Here is a 20,691-nt window from a genome sequence, read left to right as displayed (position 1 = left end):
GAAAAATACGATACGTAAGTTCTGCATACCGTAAATAAAAAATCATGATTTTTGTAGCCTTATCAATAAATTCTTTTAGCATACATTTTACTCCTGTAATCCTTAATTACGTCACTATCTTATTTTACCTTAAATATGGAATATAGCTGCAATGATAGCCGAAATGAAAATTTACGCTTCTAATATACATTTCAGGTGCCAACAATATAATCTACCTTGAGTCTAAAAATTCCTTAGCAGTTGCTATTTTCGTTAATCAAACCTTAAAAATTTTTCGTTGACATGACATAAAAATTGATGTATATTTGATACACCTAGTTATTATTTTAGTGTATTTTTAATTTTACTTACGAATGAACATTTAAAAATGTAAAATTAAAATATTTACGAAAGGGATATTTTTAGTTAAAATATTGCGAAAGGAATATTTTTAGTAACTTCAAAATTTAGTTTTTCAAAATTATAACTTCTAACTATAAATCAATTCGTAATTTTATCCATTCAAATCTGTAATTTTTAAAATTTTTAGCCTCATTACCCTTGCAAATGCTAACGGTTGATAAGTAATAAACCAATCAAAGGAAAATATTCCAATTTTGATCTAAATCATTCACGGAGTCACTTTTCATGCTTTGATGGATGCATAATATCAACAAATATAGATTCATATAGAAGAACAGTCTTGTGTATAAATTTTGGTTATACAATAATTTAGTTTTGCTTAATAGTCTGTGCATTAAAAATCATAAATAAAACCTTAATAACTTGATTGCGCGTGTTCACGTGTTTGAGAAATATCAAAATCGAAATTGTGTGCTACGAGCCCAGCACCCAAAAATTAAATCTGCTTTTTGCTAAGAAAAGGCAGAATTCAATATTCCTATTTATTGCGCGTCTCACGCGCAGGTGACACCCAAAACATTTGATGAGCTATTATAAACTAATCAATTAAAAAATTACATTTTTTATTTAATCAGTCAGGTGGGTGCTGAAATGCCCATTTGTTACATTTGTGTTCGGTATGAACGAGCAGATGTCTGCTTGCTAGAGGCAGGCCCAACGCATAGCTACGCGGTTCAAGGTTCCTCTCTCTATGCCGCGAGACGGCCAGTGCCGACGTCGGTCGCTGTGCGGCGGAGGCGCTCACTTCGCCTTGTGCACTCGAGCGATTAACACGCGTTTCAGCTTGTCTGTTCGATTACTTTGTTATACTAATTATATTATCATATATTAGCTTGACTACGTTTGTATTATCATCAGTAGATGATTACCTTGAGGTGTTACTAATAAATAGTGATTTATTGTGAAATCCTGTGTACGCATTATTTCCACCCAGGCATGCATGGTCCGAGCACGATTTAGTCTTAATAGGTTATGGGACCAGGCCGCTTTCACTGCGCGCTGAGACTTTGCTAGACTTTTTATGCTTTTTATGCGAAGTAATACGTTCAACGTAGACTTCGACGTGGACAGCGTCTCGACGAGAACGGAGTTTGCTGTGGTGAGTACCAGCAATGCATCTTCTTTGTTCGAGTTCTCAGTGAACCCAGCTGGATTTGAAGTTCAACGATGTAAAAATGGCCAACAGCTCGAGTAGAAAGGTTTTGTGATATTTTAGTCAAGGTAAAATTTCGAATAATCAAGATTTCTAAAAAGTGCTCAATCGCGAGTGTTGCAGGAAAATTGTGTTTATTTTCGTATGCAATCCTTTCGTCGAAATTTTCGTCAAAACATGAGCATATGCGTTGCCAAGTTTCAATTGAGCAGCAGGTTCGAACGTGCATATCAGTATGTGGCGTGCGGCGTTGGTTGTTTTTTGACGTCATTAAGATGGTGGTATGGGAGTGCGCAGAGACGCGCGGGAAGAAGGAAACCATTGACACGGGCGGACGCCATGTTGCTTTTCCGGAGTGAGAAAGACAGCATGATATAGACGCTCGCGCGCGCTCGTGTTGGTATGGGACTGGCTGAGCCAGAAAGATGCGGAGCTAATTATATGCTGGCATATGTCCACGGCGTTCTATAAGCTTGACGAAGGGAGCGTGAGAGTTACTCTCTAACCATAGCTTGATTGCAACCGCGCTTAGGTTGAAAATGTGCTAGTATGTTACTAAGTTAAATAATGACAGCTGACGTTATAAATTACTGGTATACATGCACTACTAAATTGTATAGCGTCGCACTGATAGTTTATGGAAAATTTGTGAAATTAAACAAAAGATACCTTGACTAAAATTTAAATCAGTTGAAAATCACAAAATTGCCAAAATTAAAATAAAAATTCTTTTTTTCTAAAATTATTTTAGATCAAAAAGACATAATATCTGTATAAAATGTTGCTAGAAAATATGTGTCGAAAACATGTGCCCTATTTAGGCAGTGACATGTCGCGCAAAAGCCCCTAAAGCATGGATTCTTGCTATTTTATTTATTTCTCCGCGAATGGATAATGGGGAAATAAGGGTAAGAAAAGAGACTCGGTTGAGCGGTTATAAGAAGTGTTTAATCGCTCAAACTGAGAGGGGAAACTTCCCAGTATAAAACCCCTCTCGAAGAAATACAAGAATTACAAATCGTGATCGAGAGAATGTGGACAATCAAATTTCGTGTTCGTGTGGATCGTGGTGTGTATAATTCGCAAAAAGAACGCTGTGGTTGTTTGTATGGAAGGATGGCCGCAATTCCACTGATCCTGGTCGTATCGTAAATCGCGCGTGCATCCGTGAAGAAGCCGGTCGCGACCCGCGCGCAGAAAACATAGAGGAAGAGCAGAAGAGAGAGAGAGATTTAGATTTTTAGATTTAGATTGTGTTTTATTTGGGTACATTATGTTGTACAATATCGTAGTAAAAGCAAGAATGAGTAATATAGTCAATAAATAAAAAGTTGAAGGTGTCTCCATTAGAGATGGTTTAGAGTGAGAGTGTTTAAGGTAAAATAATGGATTAAGGGGTCAAGCCCTTAAACATTCCCCCTCAGACTGAACGCGAGACATTTCTAAAAAATAAATATTGCTAGTAATGTTTAATTGATATTTTTTAGATAACAAAATTTGTTGCTAACAATATTTAATTCATATTTTTCAGAAATGTCTCTCATTCAGTCTGAGGGGGCATGTTTAAGGTACATTTTAAGCCCTGATAGAGTAAAGAAGACGGTTCAGATCTTATAGAAAGCCGTGGCAAGTGACTAAAAGCAATTATTTATATAGTGAAATGTCATGAATTTTGGTCAATGATTTTACAAGGTATGAACATGTTTTTTTCGATAAAATTGGTGTATATTTTATATATTTTCGATAAATTTTTTTTTCAAATAACATCAAATAAAAAATTTTTTGGTAAGAAGAATATCTTTTTGTTTTTCTGCAGGACTTAACCCAGGCTTGACCCCTTAAGCAAGAATGAGCAAGGTTGTGTGTATGCGTGAGAGTGTACAAGATGTTTACATGTTCTTAAGTTCAAAAAGATACTCTTTATCAAGTTTTTTAAAGCTGGTGATAAATATCGTGTTGCGAATGTGTGGTAGTAGGCTGTTTAAAAAGTATAAGGCGCTGATATGAAACAAGTTCCTTAGCGTCTTCGTCGCAAAGGCAGGAATACCGAGATGTGTCACCCTTACAGGCCGGAGTGTCACGCGGAAGTCAAAGTAAGCCAGTACGTATGATGATGGTACGGCTGAATTGAACATTTTACGAAGAAAACAAGCAGTAAAATACATCCTGCGTCCAGCGGTGATCAGCTATTGCAACTCCCGCCTGTACAGGGAGATGTGCTCGTCTCTCCTTACACCATAGATGTAACAAATTCCTGTATTTACGAGCGTTTGTAGCTTTGAGTCAAGTTCCTAAGTCAGGTCACAATAAACAAGTGAGCAATAATCGATTATTGGAAAGGGAAGCGCTTGCACAAGGTGCTTGCACAATCTGAGATTGGTACTCTTTCTGAAAAAGTAGAGCCTGTACATTCGTGAGTGAGCACGCTTACACAATTGTGTGACATGCTCCTTCCACGTGAGTTCCACGAATCCCAGATTACGCACAGAAAAACACGGTCATTTCAAAATTGACCTGACCAGCCCAATATTAATAAAAGTGTTAGCTACTGAAGGTAGAGCGTTTATATAGTAGGATGAGCCTAGGACAATTGCTTTAGTTTTACTAAAGTTGAGTTTTAGTCGGTTTTGTGCAGCTCAGCCAATTATCCCCTCGGCGTTAGCACTCATCTTGTTAGATAAAGAATCGAGCTCCTCAAAGTAGCCTTGGCTGTAGATTTGCAAATCATCCACATATATAAGATGGAAGATATCGGAATCTAGACAGAAACCGATGTCCTTAATGTACAATGCGACAAGTAAGGGATCCAAAACAGAACCCTGCGGGACACCGATGTTAAGATACCGAGAAGAGAAACGTTCGCTATTGTCACCAACAACGGCCTACTCTCTCCCAGTGAGATAAGAAGCAAACCGGCGAATGACCTGCTTTGAGAAGCCGAAAGTGGATAGCTTTCTCAAGAGCCTGACGTGACGTACAGTGTCAAACGCCTTGCTAAAGTCAAAAAGAAGGAAAAGTGTTACTTTCTATTTGTTTATCCCAACCCTGGCATCATCAGTAATTAGGCCGGACTGAGTGCTGTGGACAATGCGAAAGCCTGTTTGAAGGTTGTCTAGCAAGAGCCTTGATTTGAGTTACTCTGAAACTTGCCTGTGTACCAGCCAGAAGTGAAGAGCCTTGGAGAGAAAGCAGAGAAGTGAATCGGACGATAGTCAGTCAGGGCTGTTGGTGAACTGACTTTGTTGGGAGCGCGCACAAGCGACAATTTCCAGGAAGAAGAGAAGCAAGACACGCTCAGGGACAGGTTAAAGATTCAACTTAGTAAGGGAGCAAGAACCGGCAATGCTTTTAAAATAACGAACGAATATTTGTGGGATACCGTCACTACTCCTAGCCTGAGTGTTGAAGTGAGATACTGCAGCAAACACATCCGATTCCGTTATAGTGCTGAACTTGAAATGTTCCAGAAGGTCTAGACTTTCCAGGGTGTTAAGATAATCATCAACAGCAGAGGCAAGTGGATCGTTGGAGATCGAGCTGAAATGCTTGTTGAGTTCGTCTGTGGAGAAGCGAGATGGTGAAGGGGCCTTGGAGGTAGAAACTCCAAGTTTCTCCAGTTCTCTCCAGAATTTGGCAATATCAGTAAAGTTGACAGGCGTGAATAATAGTAATTCAGCCTGGCTACCTTGACCTGTCTGTAAGCATCATCTCTAGCCAGTCTACATCGGCGGAGATCTGAATCGAGCCTAGAGTGTTCGAAATGCCTGTAAAGTCTTTTCCTCTCAGATACGAGGTCACGAAAAGCCGAGGTGAACCACGGGTGGCGCTTCCGTCTTGGTGTCACAGTCCGCAATAGGGCGAGATGATTAATGGCGTTTGTAAGATTAACATTAAGTGTTGATATGTATTCGTCGAGTGATAAGGAAGTGAGGGATGACCAGTCACATGCGCTAAGAAAGTCCTTTAACTTCTCGGCAATGATTCCTTTGAAGTTTCTGTAACAGTATGTATTAGGTACGTAGCGTGGAATCTGTACGTCGAGAGGTACCGTGATAAGGTCATGTCCGTTGATGAAAAGTGCGTCTGTTTTCCAGTATGATAGCAGGCGATCTTACTCATCAATTAGATACGGGTTGAGCCAGGTATCACAACCCTGTTTCTGGTGAATAGCAAGATAGGGAACCGACGAGTTTTTATCAATGTAACCCTAATAAAATTGGCATCTTCAGATTAAGAGAGTTAGTCTGACTTAAAGTCACCCATTATAATCTTCTTGGAATAGTTGTGCATGTGGGTTTTTAGCTGGTCTATAAAGTTAGAGCCTTGAAAGAATAGTGCATGAGGTGGACGATACACAACCCCCACGGAAATGGGCGATACTCCCTTAGCTGAGATCTCGCAGAACAGATACTACGGCTTACCTAACTTGCCCTACCATTCGCCGTCAGATGACGAGATAACGCTGGCTGTCAGTGATTTATGTATGTAGAGGGCCACACCTCCTCCATTTCTGTTTCTGTCTTATCTGTACAGTAGGTAGTCATCCAGTGAAGGGATGGATGTTACCTTGTCGCTCAGCCAGGTCTCGGTCACAGCTTCAGAGTTGGTTAATGTTGGTCCTTACGTAGTTGCTTACTGTGCACCAACTGTCCTTTGACGCTCGCATAGCTGTCACCATTGACTCGAGGGTAAACCTAGTCTGAAGGTAACACTCGAGTTCTTATCGTTCCATTTCGTATCGCGAACGGTTACAGAAAACATGCTCCGCATCTTCGTTTACTTCCAAACATACTGGGCAATATGGATTGTCCTCTATCTTAAAGCGGTGTTGGTAGGCTCGAAAGTACCAATGTCCGCTCAGAAACTGCGTAAGGTAGTAATTCACTTCCCCGTGTCGTCTATTGGTCCAGCCAACAATAAGTGGTATGAGGCGGTGCGTCCAACGACCCTTTCCACTGGTGTCTTATCGTCTTTGCCACTCAGCAAGGGTTTGTTCCTTCGCGGATTTCCAAACTTTCTTTTGAGTATTGTCACCACGCCAGCTTTCTTCGTATATATTCTTTTGGTAGGCAGAAGCGACCCGCAATGCACTTCTACTATGAACCGTTGACAGCTTTCATACGTCGGACTTCACCAACATAGCGTCCGCCCATATTGCTGCTTAAACGTTAGTCCAGCATCAATGGTGATTCTCAGGTACTTAATGGTCGGCTAAGAGTCTATATCGTGTCCGTCCACTGGCAGCGTTATTGTCTCTATTTTCTTTCTACTGGATATAAGGATAGCCTCATTTTTATGGCTAGCAAGCTCAAGTCCAGTCTGTTTTAGCTAATCGTGGATTATACCTACTGCCTTGTTAGCGATCTCCGTCACCTCTTTCTTTTGCTTTGCTACTACCATTACTGCAATGTCATCTGTAAATCCTACAACCGTTGCTTCTTCGGGTAGCTTTAGCCTAAATACTCCATCGTACATGATGTTCTACAATAATGGTCCAAGCACTGACCCTTGTGGGACCTCTCCGGTTACTTGATAGGTTTTCGTGCCGCTCTCTGTGTCATACAAAAGGGTTCTGTCTTTCAGGCAGTCATTCATAATCCTTAATATATATGCGAGTACCTCTTTTTCCGTAGTTCCTCGTGTATCTTGCCCCAGCTAACTAAGTAAAACGCATATTTAACATTATGTGTAACAATAGCACAGTACTTGTTGGCTTCTCCTTTCCATCTCTTTCCTTCTATTGCAGTTCTAGCGGTGTCGACTACTAAGCTCACGGCATCAAGAGTGGAGCGTTTTTTTCCAAAGCCGTATTGGCCAGTGTTTCGTTGTGGTGTACATGTTGTTGATCGCACCGACGGGAATTGAACAAGATGGAGTCGAAAGCCGCAACCGGTTAGCTAAATTGATAGTGATGAAGTTAGCGCTTGCGCACGTGTCCAGAAACTCGCGCTTCAGTAAATGCACTGCTTGTATCTCTCACTAAAACCTTTGCACTCATCACGAGTTGAGATCGGAGAGCCCTGGACACTGTGCTAAGAACGCCAACACCTAGCCATGGTTTATTCGGCGTAGGGTTCGCCTTCGAATCTGAATGTAAAAGAGAATTGTGCGCTTTGTCGCATTTCTTACATTTACGCTCTTCGCATTTGCCCTCACGTTGTAACACCCCGTACAAGCTCCGCAAAAAATTTATAAATATTTAATACTCAATTATATAAAACAACATTTTAGATTATACAAGAGCATAATCTAAATAAATATTAAATTATTTAATAAATATTAAATACTCAATTATATAAAACAACATTTTAGATTATACAAGAGCATCTTGGGCTCCCCCACTCCAAATACGAAGCTACGCGCCACAGCTGACAGCTAAGCTCAAAGCAGCAGTACAACAGCAGCGCCACGAGCCAGCGACAACAGCAGCAAGCAGCAAGAAAGCGGGGAAAGCGCGCAACACGCGCCTATATTTATATAGACCGAGCGGCGAGCGCAGCGGCGCAATTATAATGAGAGTAGGAGTAGAGAACGAGCGGCGGCACGGCGTGCGCATTATATTATAAGTGTGTAAATGATTTTTATATATAGGTGTGAATGAGCGTGCGCAAGTATGAATGTAATAGTTTTTCCGACGGCCGATTCCCGCTCTCTCCGTGGCCTATAAAAGGACCCGCACAACCCGTATTAGCTCACTAGCTCCAGTGCAACTAGTCCGAGAGCCCACGACATAAAAATTTGTCCAATTTCATTACAAATATCCTTTTGTTATTTGACTGTTTTCAACTAAAGATTAAAAATAATCTAAGGCTGGCAGAGTACAAACGCTGCATAGCTCCGCTAGAAAGTTGGAAACATGTCTGAAATGAAAATGTCTTTGGCTGGAATCATTATTACTGAAATTTTTAGTATGTATTGTTGTCATACCAAGTTGCATAAAAAAGTTGGTCTGGCAGCTTGTAAACGGTTCTACATGAGTCTGACAGTCGGGAAACTTTGTGGGAAAAACATAGTAATTTGGCTGAAATCATTATTTCTGAAACTTTCTGTACAAACAATATGTAATTATATAGCGTTAAAAAAATTTAGTTTGGCAAACTTTGATTGGTTATAAATCGGTCTGGCAGCCGTAAAAGAACGAACACGTATACACGCCGCGCGACACAGCTATATTATAGAAAGGCCGCGTATTTTTTAATCTTTGCAATACGTAAATTAGTTTTCATTTAATTTTGGATGGATTAGATTTACTTATAAATATTATTTTAATCTATACAAAATATGGCATCGTAACATATGTCTTTCTAATGGCGATCTGAAGTACGTTGACGCGCAGCAACAGCTCGTAGTACAGAACAAATTATTTTCTGTATAATTTAAATTTCTATTGCTAATATTATATATATATATATAACAGGTCTTCTTTGTACGTTATTCTGAGGCCCAGCAGGACGGCTGAGAGGGCCTGCGGCCAAGGTGTTAGCGCATTGGCCTGCAGGTGGTAGGGTGTTGTGTGCAGCCCAGCGGTCTCCAGATGTCGTAATGGTCATGCTGCTCCAGGGCTGCACCGATGGCGACGTCGGAGGCGACGTTGTAGAACCGTAAACGAGCGTCGTGGTGCAGAAACGTGGTAGTGACGGCGTCAGCGAGCGCCTTTTTAGTCTTCTTGAAATCTTCTTGAGCTTCGTTTGTCCAGTTGAGAGGCGTTAGTTTACCAGCCCCAGAAAACGGCGAAGTTGCGATGTATCAGCCGGCTGCGGAAAAGACTGAATTGCCTCAACCTTCCCCGGTGGTGGAGTACAGCCATCATTCGAAATGTGATACCCGAGATAAATTACCTCCTTCTTGGTCAGCGTGCACTTATCTTGGTTGATCTTGATGTGAGCCTTGCGTAGCGTGGCGAAGAGAGACTTGCGGTGCTCGAGGTGTTGTTCTCTGCCCCAGGAAACCACGACTACGTCGTCCAGGTACGTCCGTGCGAAAGGCAGGTCGCGTAGAAGGTGATCCATCGCATGTTGTAGAGATTGAGCAGTGTTGCGAAGTCCCATCGAAGATCTGGCGAATTCGAAAAGGCCAAATGTAGTAATGATTGCAGTCTTATGAGCGTCTTCAGGTGCGATAGGAACTTGATAAAATGCTTTCTTTAAATCTATAACTGAAAAGGTGTCGCCTTGGAGCTCCTGCAGAAAATCCTCTATAATCGGAAGCGGGTATCTGTCTGGAACGGTACGACTGTTGAGCTGACGGTAGTCGCCCGTGATGTGGTACGATCCGTCGGTTTTCTTGACTAGCTGGAGCGGGCTCGCCCAGGAACTATCCGAAAGTCGGACGATGCCCATCTCAAAAAGTGTACGGAAATCGACACCGCTTCGAGGCACCGTGGAGCTGCCGTGGCCGTGCTGCAGCTGGAGGTCCGTTCGTCACTATGTGATGGAGAACGGAGAGGTCTGGCAGTGAGATGGTGGTGCTACCTGGAGAAGCTAGGCCTTGAAAGTCTCTGAACAGGTCAGCGAATACTCCTTCTGCGACGTCAGCAGAGATGTTGACTGCAACGGAGAATACCTGCGTTGGTAGCAGCGTGCCAGTTGAGTGGTGCGAATGGTCAGCGCCGAGGAGCCGTCTGCGCTGGAGGTCGACAGCGAGGCCGAAATGAGCCAGAAAATCTGCACCGATGATGGGGTTGCTGACGTCTGCAACTATGAATTTACACTCAAAAGGTCTAGCCAGAGCGAGGTCCAGAGCCATTGTCTATGTGCCGTATGTGCTAATCGCTGAAGCGTTGGCTGCGCTGAGAGTAAGCGGACCACGAGTTCTCACCTCCTTGAAGAATGTGCGTGGCAGCAGGGAAACCGCCGAGCCCGTGTCCACCAGGAATCGGAGCTTTGATGTTCTATCGACGATGTGCAAGCGGCGCTCTGTAGATGCGCCAACCGCCTCGGCTTGCAGGGGCGGGGCGCGTTTAAATTCCCTGACCTGGTGCAAAGGAGCAGGGCTGCTTACATTGTGTGGCCTCCTGGCCGAATTTGCGGTGATACCAGCACCAGCCCGTGTTGGACGATGCTGGTGCGGCTGAGGCAGCTGGACGGGCTGAACGAGGGCGTGAGTGCGAGCGGGCGCGACCTCTGCTGTTATTGTTGTTGCTGTTAGAACCGCCGTTGTTTGCTGCGTTGACGAAGGACTCGAGCAGCTTGCTCTGCCTCTGCGAGTGAGTCAGCCTGCAGCGTGGAGATGTCGCATTCTGGCTGAGGCGATGCCGTGCCTGAAGAAGTGCTACTCGAGGGCGGTGTTGGTTGGCAAGCTGCGACAGCGTGGACTGGCGGTTCTGGAGCAATGGCGAGGTCAGCCAGGTGGGCCAGCTCGTCGAGTGAGGTGGCTGGCAGCACTCGGCACAAACGGCTGGTGTTCGATGGCAGGAGGTTCAGCCATTTGACCCTCATGGCCTCGTCGGAGAAGGCGTTGTTGGCAAGGCGCCTCATGTGGCAGAGTAGCTGCGATGGTGTGCGGTCATCAAGGCGCACCTCGTTCAGCACCAAGTGAAGCTGCGTGTCAGCGGAGATGGCCAGGCGCTGCAGCAGCACGACTCGGAGGGCTCAGTAGCGGTTGGCGGCTGGCGGATGCAGGATGATATCTGACAGCTCCTGGGCGACGTCCTGAGGAAGGCGAGCCACCACCAAATTGAATTTGTGGCGATCGCTGCGTACTTCGCTGGCCTCTGGTGCTGCATCAACCTGTGCGAGCCACAAAGCTGGATTAGCATTGCAGTATGTTGGTAATTCGCAGCGCGTGACCTCTGTCGACGGTCGAGGGAACAGCAACAGCCCGCCGGCGGGCAAGGGCGGAGGAGGTGGTACACTGCCAGAATCATTCGCGTCAGCCGGCGTGCTCCGATTTTCTGTGCCGATGTTCGGCTGTGTAGGTGCAGCACCACCTTGCTGTTTTCAGCGTGAGCAAAATTAAGAGCGCGGCGCGCGGCGAGGCGCTGAGAAATGCGGGAACCCGGTCGCGACACGCTGTGTACGCGGCGTACCGCCGAAGGATGACGGGTGGCGCGATGGTCGGCGCGCTGGCTCTACGCGGCGCGCAACACTACCTTGAAAATGGCCGCTCGCGCGGGAGAGCAGAGGCGGCGGAAATGCGAGAAAGCGCGGGAGACGACGCGCGTCGGCAAGATGGCCGACTGCGTGGAGCGCGGCGTCGGCGCCGGGGGCACGCAACATGTATGGCTCGGCACTTGATAGAAAAAGAGCGACTCAAGGCCGCGAAAAAACTATACCTGTGGCGAAGCGTGTAAAACCTGGTAGTGAGGGTGACGCTGGCCGTCGAGCGCTGCCGATGTCGAGGCGAGATGTGCTGGACGCCGCGCTGATGGTGGTCTGCGTTGCTCCGCTGCGTGCTCCGCTGCGATGGTCTGCTGCTCTGCTCCGTTGCGGAGTTCGGCTGCGCTAGCTTGCCGCCCCGCGCTGCGTACCGCTCGGTGGTGGGGGCTGCTCTCGCCGTGCTGACCTCGCTGGCAGGGAGACGACCGACGGGGCCGCTCCGCGCACACTCCAGCTGTAAAGGGGCTGGAGGCAGACTCCCTGCTGCTGATGGTGCCGTGCGACAAGATGCAGCTGGTGCTCGCCTGATGGTGCTACGGTGAAGGGGCTCCGCGCGGCACCCCGAGAGAGAAAGAAGGGCTGGCCGCCGAGAGTGAGAGAGATAGAGCATTGCGAGAGTAGCGTCGGTTGATGGCGCTGTGCCCGACTCCGCGGCGTTTTCTGTTCGGGGTCACCACTTTGGAAGTTAAGATTTATTCCTCCTTAAAACTTCGCGCTACCGGTGTTGGACGGGACACAGCGTGGCGTCGGCCGGATGGCGTTATGGCGTCGACTTCGGCAGTAACCTCACTAGTCGAAGTCGGGTCTTGGCCGCAGCGTCTGCTTGCGCTTTCGGCGCTGCTGCCCAGTGCGTGTAGCCACACACACACACACACACACACACACACACATATATATATTGTGATACTATACGTATGGGTGGTTCTCTGTGAAATCGAAGATGAAAATTTTTATTTTTGCCCAAACTGTACATATGTGTTCTATATGTTGTACCTGACTCCCAAAAAAAATTTTCAGCGCGATTTCTTCATTTGACTTCGGGTTCTAGCTGGTCAAAGTTGAGGTTTCAAGCAATTTTTGCCTATTTTCAATGATTTGTAGCTTATAAGGGATGCATTTTTAACTAAAACTATCCAGATACTTATTTTTGTGAAATTTCCTGAATTTTTCAATAAAAATACTTTTAAAGCCCTATAAGTATGTTAAGGCTACCTTATTTGCATTTTAAACCTTTAAGTATGAAAATATGAATGTTTGATCCGGACTTCGACAACATTAATACAGTAAAAAGATACCTTTTTATAGTAAAAAAGTAGCTGTAAAGTTTGAGAATGGGCCTGAATTTCTACAAGAAGTTATGTAGAAAACAAACTTGATATAATGGCTAATAAGTGGTTTTACATTCAAATGTGACACTTACAACCTAGTAGATTTCACGACTACCGCTACTAACATGTGTTTGTATCGGTAGACATGAACTTGCATCAAAGTTCTTCGCGTTTGCATGAAATAATTCATCCTTATCCATGAACTTGTACATTTTAGAGAATAATGCCAATCGCATTTCATTGGTCAATTTTATCTGTTTTGATCCAAACATTCGGCATATGAATTCCTCCAAAATTAACATCGTTGATTCGTAGCAGTTTGGATAATTGCCTATGTCGACGCACACTTTGATATATTGTTCAGAACGTCGAAGTATACCAAAAAGACGGTTTTTTCCCTTCCTAAAAAGCACGATTATAATTACACCCAGTGAGGGCATGATAAGCCGGCAGAGTTAAGCGGCACACGGCACGGCGCGCATGTGTTTGCTTTTTTAAACGGCTGCCAAACCGATTTATCACCACTTGAACTTTGCCAGACCAAATTTTTTGTAACGTTATATATTATATATTGTTTACAAAAAAAGTTTCAGTTAAACTACTTCATTTTTCCGACAAGGTTTTGCGACTGCCAGATCCATTTAGAACTACTTACAATCTGCCAGACCAACTTTTGTATGCAATTTAGTATGTCAACAATACATACTAAAAATTTCAGTAGTAATGATTTTAGTTAGAAATCAAAATATAATACGCCCTAGTGAAGCGTTGCACCACTAAATTCATGCCAGACCAAGCATTCCTGAATTAGAGAGATATACCATCTTCGGAAAATAGTTTCCCATGTGTAATGAAATGAGTCACGCATTGCTGTCACGTGCTCTCGGACTATATGCTCGACTGCAAAGCGCGACAAGAGCTGTGCGATGGTGGTGATGCGTCAGCGGCTGCTGCAGGGCGGCTTCGGACGGCATACTCCCCTGCTGTCTCCAGGAGGCTGCTCTCTACTGTGTATGACTTAAAGAGAGAAAGTTCTCGGCTTTGCGCATGTAAGATGTATCAAATGACATCTTTTCGTGTGAAAATAGTGCGTAAAATGCAAGTTTAATAACGTTATAACTGCGTATACTGGAACTTCAGCGGTGACTATAACAAAGGGCTTCTTGTTTCACGCTTGTTTAAAGACAATTTATTTTCTACGAATTATTGCGCATATTAAGTGATACTACCTGTTGATCGCGATACACCAGTCAAAGGTGTCGGATTACTTTGAAAAAGCCATCTGTAATATTTATCTTATGCGCGTTTGTTAATGCATAAGATGATTAATTTTCTATGAATTATTTTTCTGCACACTAAGTGCGTATATCTTGTTTACTACCTTTTGACGCTATATAAAGGACAAGACTTGCTATTTTGATTTAGTATGAAAGCCTACTTTGCCCAATAATGCTAATATGTCAGCGCTTAATTGTAAGAAAACTGTCAACGTTTTTCTAGAAGCTTACACGCTTCTAGCACATTCACCTGTTTATTCAGAAGAAGTTTTAAAATGGATAAAGCTTGCTACTAACAGTTTAAAAATATTAAGGTAGCTTCTATATAAACATGATACAACTGTCCACAAAAAACAAAAGTTTTTATCCACTATATCGCTTGTAAAAGGTATCCAGCTAAAATTTAAGTGTTTATTGAAAATTGGTGAAGGACTACAACAACGTGAAAGAATAAGTGACCGTGTAAAGTGGCAAGATTCAGAAAGTTGTTTTAATAATCGCATACGATCGGGAGTGATTATGAATCTGAAGAATTTAGACATTACTTCTTTTTTAAAAGGTGCTAAAGCTTTATTCAAACCTCGAATAAAGAATATGCTTAAAAAGAAGAGGCCCTTAAAGTTTACGTAATTTTGGCTGCTGAATTTATTATATAAAAGGCTGACGAAAAAGTAGCTGAAATAAAGTATTTTAACACGAAAGCTGATGCAATTTCTCCGAGATCTGACTTGAAGCAGTGGTGGACAATAAACGTTGAAGAGCCCATTCAGCGAGATATAGAAGAGTTCCAAGAATGGGACACAGGGATGGACACTGAGTAAAATTTTAAATTTAAGCGTTAATATAAACAAATACGATGCGTGCAAGCTCTTTTGTAGATTTACCTGAATTTATTAAACGGAAAAAAGCATGTGTTAATGTATTTGATGACGCATGTTTCAAATAGGTTATACTATCTGCACTGTATCTTGCTAAAAACCCAAATCGCGTATCAGAATACATAAAATATGAAAAAGAACTGAATTTTCAAGGAATTGAGTTCCTAGTTATGCCAAAGCAAGTGCCTAAATTTAAAAAACAAAATAATGTTTCTATCAATGTTTATATTTTAAAGATGCATAATGAGAAATTCAAAGTTGTACCAATTTACATTACAAAGAATGAAAAAAAGCCGCATATAAACCTTTTGCTTGTACAAAATTATTATACAGATGATACCGATGAGCAAGAGGTAATACAAAATTTGGAACTAATTAGATATCAGTACGTTTGGATTAAGGATTTATCTCGTTTGGTCTCTAGTTAAATATCCAAGAAAAATCATTGTAAATACATTTGCCATCGATGTCTACATTATTTTTCAGATGAAGATAAATTAGCTTAACATAAAGAAGATTGTACTTAAATAAAAGACTGCTACATAAAATTACCTAAATTATATGACAGATTCCTCGCATTTCAAAATTTTAGTTAGAAAGATAAAGTTCCGTTTGTAATTTATGCAGATTTCGAAAGTTTTCTTAAACCTATAGTTGGTAACAACATTTGAGTTGGTAACACACTTGAGACCATAGCTAATCGAGTCAATGAGATTTTAAAAAATGTTGTGCCCATGCAAGCACTAACATGGGATCAGCAGCATGCTTTCCAAGTAGCAACAGTATGCCACATTTATAAAAAACCGTTTGATGATGGCAAACGAGTAAGGGATCATTGTCATTTAACGGGCAGGTAAAATATATTTTGACATACTATAAAAAATACTGACGTTTACATATTTCACTATAAAAATACTTATATTTTTGTTTTAGATATCGAGGTGCGGCACATGAAGAATGCAACTTAAACTATCAAGACTCGCACATCATTCTAATTATTTTTTATAATTTCACGGGCTATGACTCACACTTTCTTGTCCGAGACATTGCCAGCACTTATCCAGGAAGAATAGACCTTTTACCATTTAATAAAAAGCGCTTTATTTCCTTCACCAAACATATTGATGGCTGCGATACCAAGCTCAGATTTATCGATTCTTTTCGTTTCATGGCAGCATCATTAGATAAGCTATCATCATATCTTTAGGAATTGAATATTCTCAAGCAAGAATTTAGTCAAGATTAGCAATATTTCCTATTGACAGATGAAAAGTTTAATTTGCTAAAAAGAAAAGGTGTTTTCCATATGAATACTTGGATTGCGAGGAAAAACTTCAGAAAACAACAGAAACGAAAATTCCATCGATAAATAAATTTTACAGTTGCTTGCATGCTAATGAAATTTCCGATGAAGATTATCAGCATGCAAAAAATGTTTGGCAAACATTTAACATTACAAATTTAGGAAAATATTCTGATTGATATTTGAAAACGGATGTATTACTGTTAGCTGAAGTTTTAGAGAATTTTCGCAACACTTGTCTTTCAGTGTATGGTCTGGATCCTGCACATTAATACACAACACCTGGATTAACGTGGGATGCCATGCTAAAGTATACAAACATTCGGCTTGAATTGCTAACTGATATTGATCAAGTAATGTTTATTGAGCGTGGTATAAGAGTTGACGTGAGTCGGTGCTCTAATCGCTACGCTCACGCAAATAACAAGTATATGGCTGATTATGATCCAGAACAAGAATCAAAATACCTCATCTATTTCGACGCCAACAACCTTTATGGATGGGCTCTTTAACAACCATTACCTTATGCAGATTTTCAATGGGTTGATGAAAACACTGATTTTAATGTGGCAGATGATTCTGAATTCCGCTATATTCGCGAAGTTGATTTGCAATATCCACAGCACTTGCACGATCTCCATGAAGACTTACCTTTATGCCCGGAGCACACGAAAACACCAGGCTCGTAATTTGATAAACTATTGACAACTATAGATATTAAGTCACGCTATATTCTCCACTACAGAAATTCGAAACAGGCATTCAAAAATGGATTGCAGCTAACAAAAATTCACAGAATTTTACGATTTAGGCAAAGCCCTTGGCTCAAAGCATATGTAGATTTGAATAGCAAGACGAGACAAGAGGCTAAAAATGCTTTTGAGAAGAATCTCTATAAATTAATAAATAATGCTGTGTTTGGAAAAACAATGGAGAATGTGCGAAAGAGTTAATGTCAAGATGGTGAAATACTGGGAAGGTAGATATAGTGCACAGGCTCTCATTTCTAGACCAGAATTTCATAGTCGTACTACCCTTGATGAGAATCTCGCACTCATTGAACTCAAACAGACTAAAGTTTTAATGAACAAGCCAATTTATGTGGGACTTTGTGTATTGGATTTATCGAAAACTCTAATGTACGACTTCCATTATGATTATATGAAACGTGAGTTTGGGAAAAAGTGTAAACTGCTCTACACAGATACTGACAGTTTGCTCTATGAAATTGGTTGTGAAGATATTTACGCTTTCATCAAACGAGATATTCAGAACTTCGATACTTCAGATTATCCAGTGAAAAATATTTTTGGAATGCCTCGTGTCAAGAAGAAGATTGTCGGTCTAATGAAAGACGAGTGCTGTGGACAAATTATGACTAAGTTTGTAGGATTTTGCAGCTAAATGTATAGTGTGCACATAAACGGAAAAGATCGCATAAAAAAGGTTAAAGGTGTGAAAAGCAGTGTCATTGATAAGACATTTTCTTTTGACGATTATGTTCAGCGTTTAACAGATTATTCCACGCAGCATAGACAGCAGTGTATGATAAAATCAAAAGCTCATAGAGTGCATACTGTTAGGCAAACGAAGCTAGCATTAAGCCCCTACGATGACAAGCGTTATTTAATTCCAGGAAAAACGGACACGCTTCCTTGGTGGCATTACCAAATACTGAAGGATGATGTATAAATAAATGTGATGAACATTGTAAAATAAATTTATTTTCATATAGCCATTACAAATCTGATTTATTGATCCAACTATTGTGCGAATCATCAAATCCTAACCATTTTACATATAACTGATTCCCACGCTTTTTCAATACTTTTTCCACAAGATAAATATCTAGATGTTTAGCTTTTAAGAGTTCTTGCTCATAGAAACCACCAGCGATGGGTTGATCTTGATAGTCCTCTAGCTTGTAAGTTTGCACTGGATATGTTGGTACAACTTGACTAATGGTGAAAATCGCTGTTGACCAGTTAGGTGTAAAAGCCTTCTTAAATACTTGCTTCATTTTGCTCACCCGCGCCTTATCTCCAACCTTAAATTTAGATTTTTTTCTACCTTCTTGGCGAGAAAAACGTATGAGGAGTATAGCTTCATTCTCCTTGCTGACATCTTTAGGCTTTATCCCAATTGTGCGATGTTTGCTATTATTGTACTCTGTCAGTAAATCAGGTGAGATATCAAGCCATTTATACGTGCCTCTTTAACTAAATTGCATCCACATTTTGTCCTTAAGCGTACGGTTCAAACGCTCACAGATGGAAGCTTTGAGATTGCTGTATGTTGAGTAGAGATTGATGCCGTATTTTCTCATAAGGCTTTAGAACGCGGAGTTGTAAAATTCTTTACCTCGATCGGTATGCAAGTTTTTTGGTACACGACCCTGATCTAGAACAGACTTCATTGCTGCTGCCACTTCGTTTCTAGTTTTCTGTTTTAAAGGTACGGCCCAAGCGTTCTTTGAGAAGACATCGATAACCGTTAGCAGGTACTTATAGCCTTTGTTCTCTTGTGCATATGGCTGCATCTCCACCAGATCAGCTTTCCATACCTCATCCAAGCTACGCATTATGAACCTTCGACGCTGATTATTACGCCGAGCTGGCTTATGAAGTTCCTCCGCTAGTCTAGCTTTTTGATGTGTCATTATTATTCTGAGAATTTTTAAGCAGAATCTCATATAATTCACTAATAGCAAAATCTATTTTTCTCAGTTTTTTCGCATTCTTATCTTTAACGTTTTGTATAGCTAATTCTACCGCATCAATTGATTGTCTCAGGTTACTCGTAATCTCGTTAACACTGCGGATCTCCGTATGAATTAAACGTCGAAGGACTGCTAAATTCTGCTACGTTACACAATTTTTTGCCTCCAATGTCGAAGTGTTCGTCAGTAGAGGACCACTACGACCTTTGGAGCGATTAGACTGACGTCCAAACACATCGACGCTCATCTTGCTACTAACTTCAAAGCATTTGTAACTATAGATAATATATAACTCGCAACTCTTCGACGATAGAATGAATTTCATTAAGATGGCTATTATTGTCAGCTAACCGTTCAGCCATGAGCAAGCGTAGACGATCAACTAGTTCGTTGGGATCATCCCAGTATATGTAGTCCATGAGAGAGCCTTTAGTTGCAATTTTATATTGAGGTAGTAGCCCACTACCGGCCTTTGATAAGCTTTGCACTTTAAATAGTGGAGCAATAATAATATTATATTTCTTACTGTTTTGTTGACGTATAGGCTGGTTGTAACTGTAATGTTTTCTATGTGCGTTTGTAGCTTCGAGAATCTTTTTATAATTTTGCAAATCATCAGGCTTAATCAAGGTCTTATCCGGATGCAGTCTAAAAAGCAGGTCTTGCAATCCTTCAGTTTTTGGATATTTTTTATTTAAAACGCTTACATTATTTTTGGTAATTTCTATAGGCGAATCACCAATCTTAAGTATTTGATCCTCTTGACGAATTCCAAATATTTAATCGAGATATCGTTGTCGATTTTGTAATAAATAGTTGCTTAATTATTAAGAAATACTATAAACATTAAGCTATTAAGTTAACCAATATTTTTTCCTTAGAATTTAAGTTGTATTTATAGATAATTTGAGACTACGCACTTGTATTGCAAATCAAATAAAAACAAAATTGACAATACTCATTAGTTAATAATAAAATTCAGGATTCACATAAAAAATGTCACCACTCCATACAGAATCTTCAACAAAATATTACAACATTAAGTGCAACTAATAAATTATAATTATTTAGTTAAATAAAATCTAATGTTAAGTATTAGTTTATTTATATACACACACATATAGGTATACCGGAAAAATAGCTAAGTTTATGTTACAAAAACCATAAAACAACAATAAAATGTTATTAATTATCAAGTACACGTTAAGTTATAAATAAATAATACAGAAATGTTTAATGCAAGAACTGTAAATACACTAAAAATTATCCAAACACTTCCAAAAAATTTAGAAGTTTTACTATTATAATTAAATATTAAATGAATTGCAACTAATAGTTATAATTCTTGTTATAATTATTGTAAATTATTTCTAAGTTAGAAAATAAATTGCGTATAACGGACTGAGCATTTTAATAGATTTTTACCCGTGTTTGTTAACGATTATTTAAACGATTGGTCTTTTACAAAGAAGGGGAAGGGCGGGTAAAACGACGCATAGGTGAATGCGATTTTTCTTTGAAAACTATCTACAAC

General features: G+C 41.1%; 2 protein-coding genes across 2 annotated transcripts; both read right to left on the bottom strand.

Moving 5' to 3' along the window:
- Positions 1 to 10,303: 10,303 nt before the first annotated feature.
- LOC103316106 lies at positions 10,304 to 11,031 on the bottom strand. Its single transcript, XM_008207910.1, has 2 exons — positions 10,771 to 11,031; positions 10,304 to 10,717 (listed from the first exon to the last, which is right to left on the bottom strand). Exons 1-2 carry the CDS (start codon positions 11,029 to 11,031, stop codon positions 10,304 to 10,306), a joined length of 675 nt encoding a protein of 224 aa, XP_008206132.1.
- A 7,145-nt stretch (positions 11,032 to 18,176) lies between these two features.
- LOC103316107 lies at positions 18,177 to 19,019 on the bottom strand. Its single transcript, XM_008207911.1, has 2 exons — positions 18,800 to 19,019; positions 18,177 to 18,607 (listed from the first exon to the last, which is right to left on the bottom strand). Exons 1-2 carry the CDS (start codon positions 19,017 to 19,019, stop codon positions 18,177 to 18,179), a joined length of 651 nt encoding a protein of 216 aa, XP_008206133.1.
- Positions 19,020 to 20,691: the final 1,672 nt, after the last annotated feature.

This window comes from Nasonia vitripennis (genome assembly GCF_009193385.2).
Source record: "Nasonia vitripennis strain AsymCx chromosome 2 unlocalized genomic scaffold, Nvit_psr_1.1 chr2_random0005, whole genome shotgun sequence".
Lineage (NCBI taxonomy): Eukaryota > Metazoa > Arthropoda > Insecta > Hymenoptera > Pteromalidae > Nasonia > Nasonia vitripennis.
This window is presented reverse-complemented; position numbering and strand designations above follow the sequence as displayed.